The 16624-nt window shown below is 34.0% G+C and overlaps 1 protein-coding gene across 1 annotated transcript; it reads right to left on the bottom strand.

Annotated features, from left to right (window-relative positions):
• Positions 1-11117: 11117 nt before the first annotated feature.
• On the bottom strand, positions 11118-13054 carry LOC140839253 (uncharacterized). The gene is made up of 3 exons (XM_073205890.1): positions 11757-13054; positions 11353-11582; positions 11118-11294 (listed from the first exon to the last, which is right to left on the bottom strand). The coding sequence occupies exons 1-3, from the start codon at positions 12688-12690 to the stop codon at positions 11118-11120; spliced, it is 1341 nt and encodes a 446-aa protein (XP_073061991.1). The 5' UTR covers positions 12691-13054.
• Between the last annotated feature and the right edge of the window lie 3570 nt (positions 13055-16624).

Here is a 16624-nt window from a genome sequence, read left to right as displayed (position 1 = left end):
ATGAGTCAAGACTGATCGTAACAATGTATGAACTGTCAGGAAAACTTTGACATGGACTAAACAGCCAACAAACACTTTTGATTGAACATATATATTTTTAAGAGTGTAAATAGAGGAGCAGTTGATTTCATGATCCATCAATCATTCCCTGATAATAATAAGTATTCAAAGTCCTTGATATACCTGAGCGAAACTGAATCAAAAGAATTTTATCTGGTCATGTAAGGATCATTTTGTGATAAGTTAGTATCATTTTGTATTACTTGTATATAGCAGTTTGTAGATAGTCTATGAATCAATTTGATATACTAGGACTTTCAGTTTGACAATGTTTAAGACCAAATTAAATTGGAATTTTGCAACTACTTGTATCATCCAAAGTTTTTTAGTGCGAACCTTCCTAATAGAAGAAAGGGTGACGTAGGAAGCTCCAGTTCTCCGAACATCCAGAAACATATCTGCCATCTTTACACTTCAATTTAACACTTCCCATTCACACTGTGATTTGTTCTAATATGCCAGTTTGGCTTCTTTCTGCACTTATATGTTAGCAAACTGATACATGCACTCGAGAATAGTCAGTTTAGTTGTCAAACCATCAAAACTAATCGAAGAAATTTTCATATTGTTTTTTAAGTGTTTATTCAATCATCTTCTAAACACTTAACTGGTCATACATTTTATTAACTTTAGATAATATATTTTATATGTTTATTATTATTTTTAAAAATGCTACTAAAAATTGAGATTTTATCAATAATCTTCAATTTCTTTGTAGTTTTACACATTTATAACATTTTTAAAAATATTATTATTTAAATTTACATTTATATTATAAATAAGTTGAAAACTTTTTTGTGTAGCTAAAATGGGAAAAAAATCGGAAATTAATATTACTTATTAATTATTAAATTCGTTAACCATCATTGTTCATTATGTATTAAACGGTTTGACATGATCAATAATTTTAAAAAAAACATAATTCTATTTAAATGAGCAATGATGCTTTACTATGTATGTCCCTAACACATAAATATATTTACAAAAATATCAATATAATGTCTCATATTTTACACTAGCTCTTCAATTTCTTTATAGTTTATATACATTTATATCGTTTTAATAATAATTATTATTTACATTTATATTATAAGTAAAGTAGAAAACTTATATTCTTGTGGTCAAAACAGGAAAAAAGGAAATTAAGATTACTTATTAATTATTAAATTCTTTAACCATCATTGTTCATTATGTATCTACCAGTTTGACATGATCAATATTTGAAAAACTATAATTCCATTTAAAGTGACAATAATGTTTTATCATATATGTTCCTATCACATAAATATATTTTAAAAAATGTCAATGTAATGTATAATGTTTTACACATATGGAGGGCTAGTTTGACCAATTTACAATTGAAAAACATTGCCCTCTATATACATTATTGTAGGTTTGACATGGTCAACACTTGAAAAACAATAATTCCATCTAAAGGGACGATGATGTTTTACCATGCATACACTTAACAAATAAATATATTTAAAAAATATCAATATAATTTTTAATTGTTTACACATGTGGAGAGTTAGTTTGGTCAATTCACAATTGAAAAATATTGTTCTCTATCCACATATTTGTAGGTACTATGAAGTAGCACGTACGTTGTACATGGTATCCTGATGATTATTGCCCAAGATAATTATGTCTAATAGACTTTAACTTAAATAATATAATAAAAATTATGTATAAGACAATGGGATGATGATATATAATCAGTCATTCAAAATAATAAATGTTTAAAAAATATATAAACGAACATTTATTAATAGATAAATTATAATTTAGGACATAAATACAAAAAATAAAAAGCATATATTGCTATAATTTATGATGAGTTAAAAGTTTTCGTACTTGATATTCACATATGTCATCTTTTGTGTATCATTTCAAGTTTTTACTCGTCTCTTTCTTTTTGTGAAAGAAGAAATTTTGTCATCATTTTCAATCAGAAATTGTGTACTTCATTTGGTATCAGTAATTAATTTTTTTTGTTTTGTTTTGTTAACTTCAAGACTTGAACATAGGGCTCTGTTTGGTGTTTTTTTTTGTTTTATAAAAGTAATAATTTTGTCATCATCTTCCATCTTAATTTCCGCATTTGCATTGCCATCTTCCATATTTTGAGTCTCAATTATTTTGTTGCTTCGAGATTTGGTGGCTTGAACTTATTTTGTTGCACTCCTACTTTCGTCGATGTGGTTTGAGACACTTTTTTGTTGAATTGCTTGATTTATTGAGCTTTTGCAAGGGTTTTTGGAATCATTTATTGTTTACAACAATTCCGGATAATGGTTATTGAAGACTTTCATAGTATCTTCATTAATTTGGGCGTTGTACATTATATTATTTAGTTCAACCTGAATATCCCACAAATATAATTGAAAATGAGAAGGTCCAGCTTCATTAGGCACTAAAGACCGAAGGTTGTGAAATATTTGGCATATGGTTCTAAAAGTGTAAACCTCTTAGCTCGAAGAAGCTAGCTCTTTATCAATTTTAACGCCTAATGAAGTGAAGGCGAAAATACTATTGTAAGCTCTCACATTTTTCCGAAATTGCATTGCATCTGTTGATTCATAGTCAGTTAATAAATTGGTCATATCAGTTGGCACCTCTTTGACTGCGAATTTTATCTTGCCATTATCGCTATTTGGGGACTCAAATTGAAATTTTCTTAGCACCACAATAACAACAAATATGCATCGGATGTACCTCATGGCGCTCAAGCAATGTTGACTCATGCGTTGATCCATCTAACCATAATAATAAACAAATAATAAAGCGTAAGTGATAATGACAAATATATATGTAATATGTTATTTTATTCAATATAAATTTCACATTCGACAACAAATGTCTTGATAGATACCTAAATGTCTTAAAGCTTTGAGCAATTCATTACCATTTTGTTTTTGCATTTTTGAGATGTGGTAGGATGAAAATCAACTTTTTTTTTTCCTGAGTTTCCAAAACTTTATCAATATATTCTTGACGCTCCTGAACTAATAAGCTCTTATATATTTTCCTTGAACTCTATGAGTGATTCTTTCTCATCTCATTTAAAATTATCTGAAGTTTAGGTAATTATCATAGGATATAAGCATAGGTTGCATCGAGATAAAACAAATAAACTTTTTAAAGATGTTTGACGAGATAAAACAAATAAACTTTTTAAAGATGTTTGACCTTCATATCACACTTTATTGGGAAGAAGTTGTTGTGTATCTAATCCAGTTCTCATGCCAAACAACATGATGTTTGGAAAAAGATGAATGGAGATAAATGATATATAAGAACCTTTAATAAAATGATCTATCATATTAAGTAATAATACATAAAGAATGATATAAAAGGATTTGAACTAAGCAATCTAGAGTATAGAAATAACTCTTGAAATATGATGTTGATGTTTCTCTAACCATTACATCAATCAATTCATAAGTATCATCCTGCAAATGAAAATGTTCTATATTCAAGATCCAAAATTGTGGAATTCTTTATTTATATTTTGCAACAAATTTTTTTAAAACTATTTCGACATATTTTATGCAGGTATGGATGTATCTCAGACCAAAATTGATGTCCTATAACTCAACTTCAAATATTTATTGAGAATTTTTTAAATATACTGAATACCTCATAATCTCTACCACTAACTAAAAGAAATAGATTTTATACTTTGAAATGTTATTTTCTCAGTAGACTAATCTAATGTTTTAGAGGTTCCACAGTGTTGACAGAAATGAACATTGAGAGCAATACGAAATTTATATAATTTTCCATGAGTGTTATTTGAAGATGAAAATTTATTTCTGATGTTGAAAGGAATAAAAATGCAATACGGAACTTGAGGTACTCTTGTGTAGACATGCTTATTGGGTCGGTTCGACCTGGAATCGACCCGAAAAAACCAGAACCGGAACCGGTTTGTTCATACCGGTTCCAGAACAGGTCCAAAACCGTATTTAAATGTAGTGGACCGATTCAATTTAAAAAACTGGCCAAAGTAGGTTCCGGATCCGGTTCCGAAAATCCGAATCGGAACGGATTCGGATCCGATTTTGGTTTGAATTTTAAAGAAATTAATTAAAAACGAAAAAAAAATACAAAATGACATATCTGTTGACCAAAAAAATAAAAAAACGACATATCCGTTGGGCAACGGTTTCCCAACGGATATTTTTGAAATAATTGCAATTAGGCCCCTGATTTAGGGGACAAATTACAATTAATTTTGGGATAAAATTGTAAATATTTTTTTCCATCCCTATAAATATGTGTTTGCTTTTCATAATGTTCACCCATCAATCACATTCTATATTTCTTTGAAGTCAATCTCAAATTGTTAATATTTTCAACACAGTTGTTATTTGTTATTATTTATTATACATATTACTAAATATATATTCAATAGCATCGTCTTCAAACCGCAATTTAGAAATTTTGGTAAAGATTTTGCTTACATTCCCGATTTTGAAGGCTTTGAACCCACCCACGAGGAAGAACATGTTGCGGAACTTCCCAACGAAGGTGGTGGTTGATCATCATCATCCGGCGGAGGAAGCAACATTCTGACGAGCACGAAGACGGGTCGAGCAAAGCGAAACAAAGTTTGGGATAATTTTGACATTGAAAAAAACATGGTATAAACGACTCTTTTGTTGTGTGTAGAATTTGCAAAAACAGATATTCTTATAAAACAGGTGGTGGTTCCGGTGATACTGTCACTTTTTGAAAAAACATTTAGTCAAGGTACATAAGCTTGACCATGATACTCTACAACCATTCGGTAGGGAAATAACTCAACAACAAATTAATCTTTCATTTGGTAAAGCTTTTACGATTACAAAAGAAATATCTCGAAAAACTATCGTTAAATTTGTTACGAAATGTTGTCAACCTTTTATAATAGCTGAACAAGAAGGTTTTGTTGAATTTACTATTACTATTCAACCTGGTTTTCATAATATTTCTAGACACATACTTAAGAAATATTGTTTTGATATGTATAAGGAATATAAAGAAATAATAATATCACATCTTTAAAATATTTCTTGTAGAGTTAGTTTAATAACTGATATTTGGACTAATTTGAAATATGAATCTTATCTTCTTGTTACATGTCATTGGATAGATGAAACTTGGACTATGTAAAAAAAAATTTAGCGTTAGATCATTTAGAATCAACACATAACGCATACACTATATCTAGATATGTGTTACATATTGTTAAGATTTATGAGATACAAAATAAAATAATGTAGATCGCATTAGATAATGCTAACGCTAATATTCTTGCGATTAAATATCTTAAAGATTCATTATAACCAATTTTAGATGGTAATTTGATTTATGTTAGATGTGCATGTACTATTATCAACTTATGTGTTAAATGTGCATGTGATAAATAAATGACTATTGTAATAGAAAAATTCAAAGTATGGGGAAAATTATTACGTGAAAGAAATCATGGACGTGATTGGAAAACACTAGTCGAAACAAATGAGATTTAATTTAAAAAATTTCAACTCCCTGTTGAAACTAGATGGAATTCTTTATATCATTTGCTTCACACTTTGTTGCATTTTCAAGATTTAGTTACTCCATATTACAATAATATTTCGGTAGAGTCTTTAATGTTGACCGATGATGATTGAATATTTTGAGTAAATGTGTTTCTTTGTTAGATATTTTTAAAAAAGCAACCGAAAATTTTTCTGGTATTAACTATCCTATTTCAACCATGTTTTACCTTTAATTTTCAATATGCTTTACAGACTTATTGTGGGGACCCGAACTTAATTCAAACTCAATCACTTTTTGGGAATAATTAATCAATTATAGTAAACAGGGTCAATTTTTTTTAAAAAAATACAAGAGTACGCAGCATATGAAATAATGTCTATTTCATTTACAAGAGTTCTACTCAGATCTAAGTACAAGTCCTGTACAACAATAAATCATAATAATTACTGTTTCTTCACGACACCTCAGGTGATATAACAGATCTACTCCTAAGTCCGGATCTCCACGCTAACTGTCTTCTCTCATCCTCTTCTTGACCCTGATCCAGCCCCACCTGTTGTCATGCACACATACAAGACAAGACAACAGCCAGATAACTCCGGTGAGAATAAATCTCAGTATAAACAATGTATACATGCTATCATATAAAAACATATATAAAAGCATATAATAAATATTCATAACATGTATCGAATCAGAAACATAATTCAATATCAAGCAATGAATCACACTCAGACTCAAACTCGACTCAAACAACGCGTCGTCTCAGACTCGACTCAACTCTATCCTAGGGATCCCGATGTCTGGATAATAATAAATATACCGAATCTCAGTCGATAGGAATGAATCAATCCCTAAACGGCATCGATATAATTAATATATCTAGTGTCTGGGCGAAACAGCCGCAGAATTGACGAATCAGTCAAGAATTAAGCGAATCAGCCAATACTAGACGAATCAGCCAGTAATAAGACGAATCAGTCAATAACCAGACGAATCAGCCGGTGACTAGGCGAATCAGCCAATAACCAGACGAATCAGCCGGTGACTAGGCGAATCAGCCTATGACTCAACGACTCAGTAGTCAATACATGCAGTGGCTATAAATCAATAGACTACAAACATCAATCTCATCAATTACAAATATCAATGTAATAAACTAAGTATGTGATTTAGGGAAACTCGAGTCAAACCTCACTCAAGTTGTGCAATCCCAACTCAACATTAATTTATACCTTTCTTTCTGATATTCTGACTCTGTCGAAGTCTCGAACTCAAAGCCTGTCAATACTCAATCTGACAATAACAATATCGATGTTACATTATCAATACACCACTCAATCAATACTGGATATAATCAGAATCCAATCACACTCTGTTTCAACGGCATAACATCATAATCTCAATATATCCAGCAATACCATATCAGTCAGATATCAATTCTAATGTCTTATACTCGATAATCACTCAATCTGGATATCAATTCTTATTCAACTCAACTCCAAAAATCATAACAATTTCATATGGTATTTGTTCCTCAATCCGGTTTCGATTATACGATGTCTAACATGCTAAGAACATCATATATGAACCATATCAGATTCTGATAATCTCATAATTTCAAAGCATATCAAAACGTAGCAAAACTTACGTTCAGTTGTAGCCTACGTCGATAGGAACACGGTACCGAAGTCGGATTCAAAATCGTACGGACGGATTTCTCACAAAAGGCGTAAGGATTTTTCACTCTTTTTCAGAAACCCTTCTGGATTCCTTCGTTTCCTTTTTCTTTCTTCTGAAGCGATTCGAATGTTTATATATTTATATATATATATATATATATATATGTATATATATATATATGTATATATCACGCATGCAACAAGGCAAGTGGCCCGCTCCTTCGCATTACACGTCTCGTGCATATGCGCGACCTCTTTCGGCGCATATGCGCGAGACACAATTTCTCGGCGCGTGTGTCTCGGCATCTTTCGCGCATATGCACGCCTTCCGTCGCACATGTGCGTCGAAATCACTGCCCTGCTCGCGCATGTGCGCCGTTCACGTCGCGCATATGCGCCAATGATACTGGACGTTCCGCGCATGTGCGCGCATTCAAGTCGCGCATGTGCGCGCATGGTTCTGTCTTCCTCGCGCATGTGCGCCGATACATGTCGCGCATGTGCGCGGGGACTTCTCTTTGCATCTCTTTAATTTTCTTTCTTCTTTCCCCGTCCGATCCGTTCCGTCTATAATCATATCAATTATCATCTATGATTATAAAAATAATTTCCAAATCTTTTCAGATTAACCGGATTAATTTCTCGGGCCTTACACTTATTGAGTTTCGTGGTTATGTTGTTATGCATGACTTTGTTCCAAATATGGAAAACAAGTTTTTAAAATATTGGGAGCAAATTCAATTGTGCATGGTATAACATTACTTGATCCTAGTCAAAGTCAAGGTGTGTTGGACATGTTTTTTGAATATTACTCTAAATTTTTGGAGAAGAATGATGACGATCAAAAGAAGTCAACAATGTGTTCTCTTCAAAAATTGTTTGACTTGTATGCTAGTGAACAGTGTGAACCAAGTCGACTGCCGGAGGAGACACCGACAGAAAATGGCAAAGTGGAGCACTAAACTTTTTTCAAAGTTTAAAAAGACAAAACTTCAAAGGAAAATTAGCGACAACGACAAATTTCAATGAGATCCAAATTTTTCTAAGCCAATATATTGAGACTACAGAGAATTTTGACGTTCTAGATTGGTGGAAAGTAAATTCTCCACTGTATTCAGTGTTAGCGGCAATTGCAAGAGATGTCCTAGCCGTTCAAAGTTCAAGTGTTGCTTCTGAATCAGGATTTTCAATATGTGGAAGAATTATCGATGAACAAAGAACTAAAAGCCAGAAACACTTAACATGCTAACATGCCTACAACAGAAAAAAGAATAGGGCCGTGGAGCGATCAACGAATTTCAAAGCTCAAGCTCCGATGAAGAACTAGAGTATTCAAAATATATTTTAATAAATCGTGATGAATTTTAGAGGTTCAATTGTAAAAATAAATGTTTAAGTTATTTAGTTATATTTTTTTATGTTATCACAATTATTTGCAATCAAAATACTAAATAAAAAAATTATCCATTAATATTATTAATTTTAATTATATATTAAAATATAATAAATTAGGTTTCGGAACCGGTCCGACACGAACCGGAACGGGTTTATTAAAGACGAACTGGTCTTGGGTTTGGATTAGTTCCAAGGAGTCCAAATTGGAACCGGAACCGATTCAGAACCAGTTCGAATCAATTACAAACTTAGCAGACCCAGAACCGGTATGAACCAGTCCGAAACCGGTTCAATAGAACTAATAAGCATGCCTACTCTTGTGTAATTCTCTATCAATTGATGTTGAAGTTTTCTAGAAATTACACAAAAATTGATTTGTGTTGAGACAGAGAAGAAGATTTGAAAATATATAGAGGAGTCATGTTTGAATTATGAAATAACGTACATATGAGGAGTCATGTTTGAATTATGAAATAACGTACATATGATACATTTTTAATTAAAATTATAATGCTATGATGGACAAGTAATTATTGGTAATGCATGTTAAGTTGAGAAAAATGTGAGTAAATCGGAATTAAAAAAATATGCCCCTTAATTCACACTTTTAGATAGTTAAGATAAGATCAATATTGATATATTAGTATTAATAATAATAATAATAATAATAATAATAATAATAATAACAACAAATTTTTTAGATTTTAACTTCTCCTGAATTATAGAACATCTTTCTCATTTTTAGACCTTTATTTGTAACGATTTGTTATTTATAAATTTTAACCAACCCATTATGTATACTATAGACCATCATTTGAATTCCCCATTTTATTCTATATTTCTGGTTCTGCTTTTGAATGACGATGATGCTTTCAAAATCTGAACACCTTGCTAAGCATTGCATTATCTGATTGGAAATTAACTATACGATGCATATTCTTTTTACCGGATTTTCTGGTTCGACCATTCTCTCTGCAGTGACCTGGTAAATGATTATTGGAAGAATTCTCCTACGTTCTGGTCTTCGCATATGGATCTTCAGGTTTTCACATCTCAAACTTCTTTTACATAATACCATCACATCAAAACTCTGCGTGGCATCCTGTGTTTTCCAAGTTTGAACGAAACATTTTCTTTCTGTTTGAGTTTCATATGTATGTAACCCTCTAATTACGGTCTCACGAATGTTCCTTTGGCAATAATTTTTTAACAAGTTTTTTTGAACTTTTTAGTGGGGATACTGTTGCTGTTGTTCCAGTTGCATCAACCAGATACAGTATAGATTCTCTAAAACTTCCAACAGTTAGTCCATGGCGTGCTTGGTGCGATGATGGCCAGGTCAGTTTGCTGTATTCCGCTTTAAAATTTCGATTTACAAAGCAAAACTGACATATTTATCTTGCTTTCAAATTTACACTTGAGGGAGCTAGAAGGCTGAAGCATAAATCAATGTGCTTCAAAAAGTTTGCAATATTGGGCAAAAAAAAGAGATTAAAAGAATAACACAGAAGGAATTTGCTAGAGATTTCACTTCATAAGCTAATTCCTTCATCACGACTTCACTTGAATCGCACTGAAAATATGATTTATTGTCAAAAATATTATTATTATAAATTTCAAATAAATGACAACATTCAATCAATATTTTTGTTTATCAGTAAGTCGATATTTTTATATGTTGCTTGATTGTTATAATAATATACAGTTTATATGCTATCAAGTATAAATATCTAATAAATTAAAAATGATGAAGAAAATAGAAACATCCTGTGGCATTGATCCACTTTATATAAGATGGAATAATAGCCAACACCGTTGTGAATAAAAATTTTTTACAGATCATTATCGTCCAAAAAAAATTATAACTGAAAACTATAATAAAATATACGCGGCTGCTGAGAGATTATAACAAATAACAAAAAAAAAAAGATATGATAAAATAGATGTAAAAAAATTGAGTGTTCAAAATATTTCTTTTTAAAAATTGAACAAATATGTTTTTATCCAAATTAGTTAAATAAAAACAATCAACATGAATTGTCAAAAATTTCAATAATATTGTCATTATCTTTTTTGAATTAATTAATTTTGTTTCGATTATAATGATTTCAACATATGTTTTCACGTGTAATGCATATGAATATAACACACATACGTTATTCTAGTATATATAAATTTGAATAATTCATCACTTCAATGGAGAATTTTTTTTGTGCTTCACCCAGAGTAATGATATCAAAAGGCTAAAAAATATTTTGGTTCTTGTTGCAGACACATTCTCGACAATTTATAGAATTTGAAAATTCTTGGTTACAGGGAGTCTACAGAATGATTCAACAGTTGTGCAGCTATTTTTTTTATAGTCATGGTTAAATAAGAAAATGGGTTAAAAGTATAACAAAGAATACGAAATTTAGTTGGAGAACTAGACTTGATTGCAAATTTTGAAAGTCATGGTTTCTGTGATTCACCACTATTCTGTTTATTTCCACCTCCAATGCCACCCCCTAATCCTCCTCCTCCACCTCCACCTCCTCCTCCTCCAATCACTCCTCCAGCACCTCCGCCAAAACCTCCACCACCACCTACTCCACCTCCTCCGGAACCGCCACCGCCGCCGCCACCCCCCTAAACCTCCACCAGATCCGTTTCCAACACCAATTCCTCCTCCCCAACCACCACCTACTCCTCCACCACCACCACCACCTCCACCTCCACCTCCTCCTCCTCCTCCTCCTCCTCCCAATCCGGTACCGCCACCCACACCCACACCCCCACCTCCACCACCAATTACTCCCAAACCACTGCCTGCACCTCCAATGATTCCACCTCCTACTCCTACACCCACTCCACCACCAATACCACCGCCAATACCTCCACCACCCAAACCACCACCGGTTCCTCCACCAATGCCAACTCCAATTCCTCCTCCGATCCCCCCTCCTAATCCACCTCCAACTCCCCCTGGTCCACCACCAATACCACCTCCACTACCACCTCCTATCCCCCCTCCGATCCCTCCACCACCAATACCACCTCCTACCCCCCCTCCGATCCCTCCACCACCACCTGCTCCTCCACCAATGCCACCGCCTGCTCCTCCAGCTCCACCTCCTATTCCCCCACCTAATCCTCCACCTCCCAAACCACCTCCACCTACACCACCACCTGCTCCTCCACCAATACCACCACCTGCTCCTCCAGCTCCACCTCCTATTCCCCCACCTAATCCTCCACCTCCCAAACCACCACTTGTTCCACCGCCACCACCTCCTATGCCTCCACCAGTCCCTATTCCCCCTCCTCCAGCTCCAGCGCCACCTCCAACAGGTATTCCTCCTCCCAAACCACCTCCACCTCCATTCCCCCCACCTATGCTACCACCACTACCACCACCAACTGCACCTCCACCACCAGCACCTTTACCGATCCCTCCACTTGCACCGTTACCTCCCCCTATGCCACCTCCTGCTCCATGCCCGTATCCTCCAGCTTCACCTCCTTTCCCAATTCCCTTTCCAACTCCTCCACCAGCGCCATTGGCTCCACCTAAACCTCCACCAACTCCATGGTGTTTTTTTCCTTTACTATGGTGCTTCCTACCACCATGACCGTTGTGTCCACCTCCTTCAGCAATGCTACCTCCACCACCTCCATGTCCAGCGCCATTGCCCGACCCAATAGACCCACCACCACCATTACCAACCCCTCCACCACCACCACCTCTGGCACCGGCCCCACCTCCACCTTTTCCTACGCAATCAGGCTTCCCGTAATGAAAGCTGAAACCAACCCCTTTCCCCCAACTAAAAGAACGTCCAAAACTTGACCCACTCCCTCCAGCATTACCAATCCAACCAGTAGGGTTGCCATCAAATAACCATTGTGGCTTCTTAGCTTCTTCTTCATTTGGCCCCAACTTCCTACCTTCTACACATCCCACAACAAAAACAGAAAACAAAACCGCTAAAACGCCCTTTCTAACCATCTCCCTTCTCACAACTTGCATATGCATTCTTTGCATGCAACACAAGTGCAAAATTCACGTCTTTATAAACAAGTAAGTAATTCGTCCTTGTGTTTATTATAAGCATGCATAAAGGATATCTTGCCAACCAATTTCACCTTTTAACTTCTTTCCATCAGAGTTTACACAAAGTCCAGCTCGAATTCCCACAACAGTTCCATGCTTGAATTCATGGCCACCTCTTTCTTTGTGATCTCTTTTTCACCCAACACAGTTTTATTTTTCTTTTTGGGAAACACAAGTGTGGCTTGCAATTAGAAAAAGTTGATTGTTTCACAAAATATGTTGGCAGTTGGCTACTTTTTTATTAAATGTTGTCTTATTATTGTTTGACTCACATGAACAATTGCTAAGAAGAATAAACGAATTCCAATTCCAATTCCAATTCCAATTCCAATTTGAAAAAGAAAGAGAGGATTTATTAAACACAACTACATGATTGCTTGTGGTATGCAACAAATATATAGATTTAAATTTTTGACAAGAAGAGAGTATTGAACACTGTAATAAAAAATTTGGAACCTTAATTTTGCTTTCCCTGAAGGTAAGAGTGGTTTTATCACATTCATGCATGTACCTAATAATAGTGCATGCGAGAAAGCTACTAGCAACAGGTGATGCTCAAGGATTGCACGTTTCGACAGCTTAAAAGTACAATTTTTTGTTATCATAATACTGAACTATCAGATTCCCTAATTCGAAACTTATTTTTCAAATTAAGGGTCAATCTGAATTACTCAATCAAACAAATTTGTTCTTCGCGCTTCGGCAAAATTCGATAAAAGTTCGTGCCAATATTTGACTTCAATCCAGTAGGCTCGATCTGCATAACGCTGGCCGACTTAAAGAGTTTGAGGCTATGCTTGACTGCTTGTGTGTGTGTATATTTATGATGTGAGAATCCGTAAAAGGTTACCATTCGATGCATATTGGGTAAATATTTGTGTCAAGAAAATAACGTTAGTCAGGTAAATAACACTGGACAAACATACGAGACAAGGTCGTCCGAAAAAGTGTTGGTAAGGAGTATCGAACTTTTGAATATTGAGTAAATTCTCACTTAATCCACCAACTCGGAAACTTACAGGGACACATTATATCTAACTTGATAGGAAGATGGAAAATGAATAAAATATAATTCTCTCCATTTTGCTTCGAGTCAAAAATCAAGCGATTAACTTATATTGTGATATTGGTAATAAATAAACACAACATATAACCAAGCAAGAGAACCACCTTTGGTAACTTTCAAATGTTGAATAGTGATTTATTTGTGGACTTTCAAAACACTTACTTTCAATACGATTATATGAATTTTTAAAACATATACTATACTTTTTCGGTGAATTTTTGAAATTTCATTAGAAAATATTTTTAAAAATAAATAAATAAATAAATATATATATATATATATATATATATATATATATATATATATATATATATATATATATATATATATTGATTTCTATCTACCTATAAGAAAAAAATAAATTATATTAATCATTCCAATTTCCTATGAATTTATGAACATTTGAAGAAAATAAAATAAATTTTATTAATATTTCTAATTTCCTAGGAATTTAAGCTAGCATGAAAAATGATTTAAAAAACCTCTTAACATTAAACTAACTGTTGAAATGAAATCGAGATACAATCTAAAAATTGAGGGATATAATTAGCACATACAAAACTCAAGATATAAAATTGGGAATAAAGGAAAACTATAAGGATATAGTGATAAATTATCTCATAAATCTACAACTTTTTAGTTCTAAAAAATCATATTTAATTTTAGGAATAAAACTCAATGAAATTATATAATATTATACTCTTAAATTGCTCTTATCTAAAATATTTTTTTTCAAAAAATATTATTATTTTATTTCATTTTTATAACTATAAAACTAATTAGTAACCTATTAATCATGGACCCAATATACCACACAAAAATCAAGGACCGTAAAAGCATTATTTAATTACCTACTAAGCTAACAAATAAATTATGTAGGATCGAGCGCTTGCCGCTTCACCAAAAGCTATAGCTAGTAGTAATGTTGCAACTCAAATCTTTTAAACCGCACAACATATCAAAGGATCACGGTTCAATCGCTCTACTAAGCAGGGACAATTATTGCACCTAACAAATTAACAAGAATAACCTCAAAAACAACATTAAAAATATAATAATGTAATGCTCGGAAATTTAATCCTAATAATCTGTAATTATTGATTTATAATTTGATACGATTATGAATGGATTAATCGGGACACAAAATAAAATTGCATATGAAAAGATATAAGTGCAAGTACAGTAGCATTCACGCACATGCGCGACCGGATGCGCGCACATGCGCGGAGTGGACAGAAGACTTCGCGCATATGCGCGGAGTGATGGCGCGCATATGCGCGAGGAGGCCAGTAGCAAGATTGCCGAGACAGAATGTTGGGCGCACATGCGCGACTTGGGTGCGCGCACATGCGCGAGATGTCCAGAGGACCTCGCGCATATGCGCGGAGGGTGGACGCGCATATGCGCGAGGCGATGTGCAAGCACGCGCCGAGACAATGGTCTCGCGCATATGCTCGAAAATAGTGCGCGCATATGCGCGAGAAGCTTTGGATGAAATTTGAGGGAGACACGTATCAATTACATGCAATATGTAAAAATCCTTACGCCTTTTGTGAAAAATCCTTACGCCTTTTGTGAAAAATCCGTTCGTCTGATTTTGAATATGACTTCAGTACTGTGTTCCTATCAGCGCAGGCTACAACTGGACGTAAGTTTTGTTAAGTTTTGACATGTCTTGAAATTATGATATTGTCAGAATTGAATGGAGTTCATATATGATGTTCTTGACATGTTAGACATCATAGAATAGAATTCAGATTAAGAAACGGACTGATTATGGAATTGTTATGAATTTGTAGGGTATATTGATTTATACTGGACAGATTTGAATTGGAACTGGATTATAGATTATATTGAATATTGGTTATGGATTGTAACTGTTATCTGGTGATGTTGTATTGACGGAGATATTGAGATTGTACCGTTATACAGTTGATTTTGAATTAAATCCAAATTAACCAGATTCAGTATTGAATTGAGAATGGAATATTGATATTAGTATTCCTGGTATGTCCTTTCAGATTTACAAAGACAGTCTTGAGTTCAGAACTGAGATTGCTTCAGACCGAAACTACAAACGGAAGGTATAAGTCAATGTGGTATTGGGAGATCGACTTGAGTTTCCCTAAATCACATACTTTACTTTATTGCATTGATATTTGCATTGATTGGACTGATGTACTTGTTTTCTTGAATTATAGATAGCCAGGTATCAGACGAGTAATCTTCTGACGGAAGTGCCTGATATTGGCGGAATCGTCACGGGCACATTGCATGATGTCTCAAGATAGGATATTAGCGATAAAGCTACAGTCTATGACGGTTAGGTCAGGACACCGGATGTTTGGTTATATCGAGTAAATAGAATTGAAATTTCTTCTATTACGGAATTCGATATAGGAACATCATATTTGGTTATATCGAGTAAATAGAATCAATGTTCCTTCTATTACGGAATTCGATATAGGAACACCACATCTGGAAACCGGGATCCCTAGACTAGGACTGAGTCTAGTCTGAACTGTAGAGTTACGAGCATGGTCGACCGTCTGTGATTGATTATGTTACAGATTTTGATACATATTGTTGTTACCTGTTACATGCTTTATATTCGTTTATATGATTGCATGTTTCGTTGATTTATACTGGGATTATATTCTCACCGGAATTATCCGGCTGTTGTCTTGTTTGTATGTGTACATGACAACAGGTGAGACAGGATCAGGGTCCAGGAGATGAGGAGAGATCGTGATAGAGTGGAGACTTCAGACTTGGATGTATATAGGGTTTTGACACTGG

Source organism: Primulina eburnea, chromosome 8, assembly GCF_022965805.1.
Source record: "Primulina eburnea isolate SZY01 chromosome 8, ASM2296580v1, whole genome shotgun sequence".
Lineage (NCBI taxonomy): Eukaryota > Viridiplantae > Streptophyta > Magnoliopsida > Lamiales > Gesneriaceae > Primulina > Primulina eburnea.
The sequence above is the reverse complement of the archived record's forward strand: the minus strand, read 5'-3'. Positions and strand labels throughout refer to the sequence as shown.

What these genes read in the sequence shown, in the direction of transcription:
- LOC140839253 (XM_073205890.1), bottom strand. Translation starts at nt 12,690, where the DNA reads ATGCAAAGAATGCATATGCAAGTTGTGAGAAGGGAGATGGTTAGAAAG. An exon ending in TGGAGCTGGAGGAGCAGGCG is followed by an intron (nt 11,583 to 11,756) that starts GTGGCATTGGTG and finishes GAGGAATTGGAG; the next exon opens with TTGGCATTGGTGGAGGAACC. An exon ending in GTGGTGGTGGTGGTGGAGGA is followed by an intron (nt 11,295 to 11,352) that starts GTAGGTGGTGGT and finishes GTGGAGGTTTAG; the next exon opens with GGGGGTGGCGGCGGCGGTGG.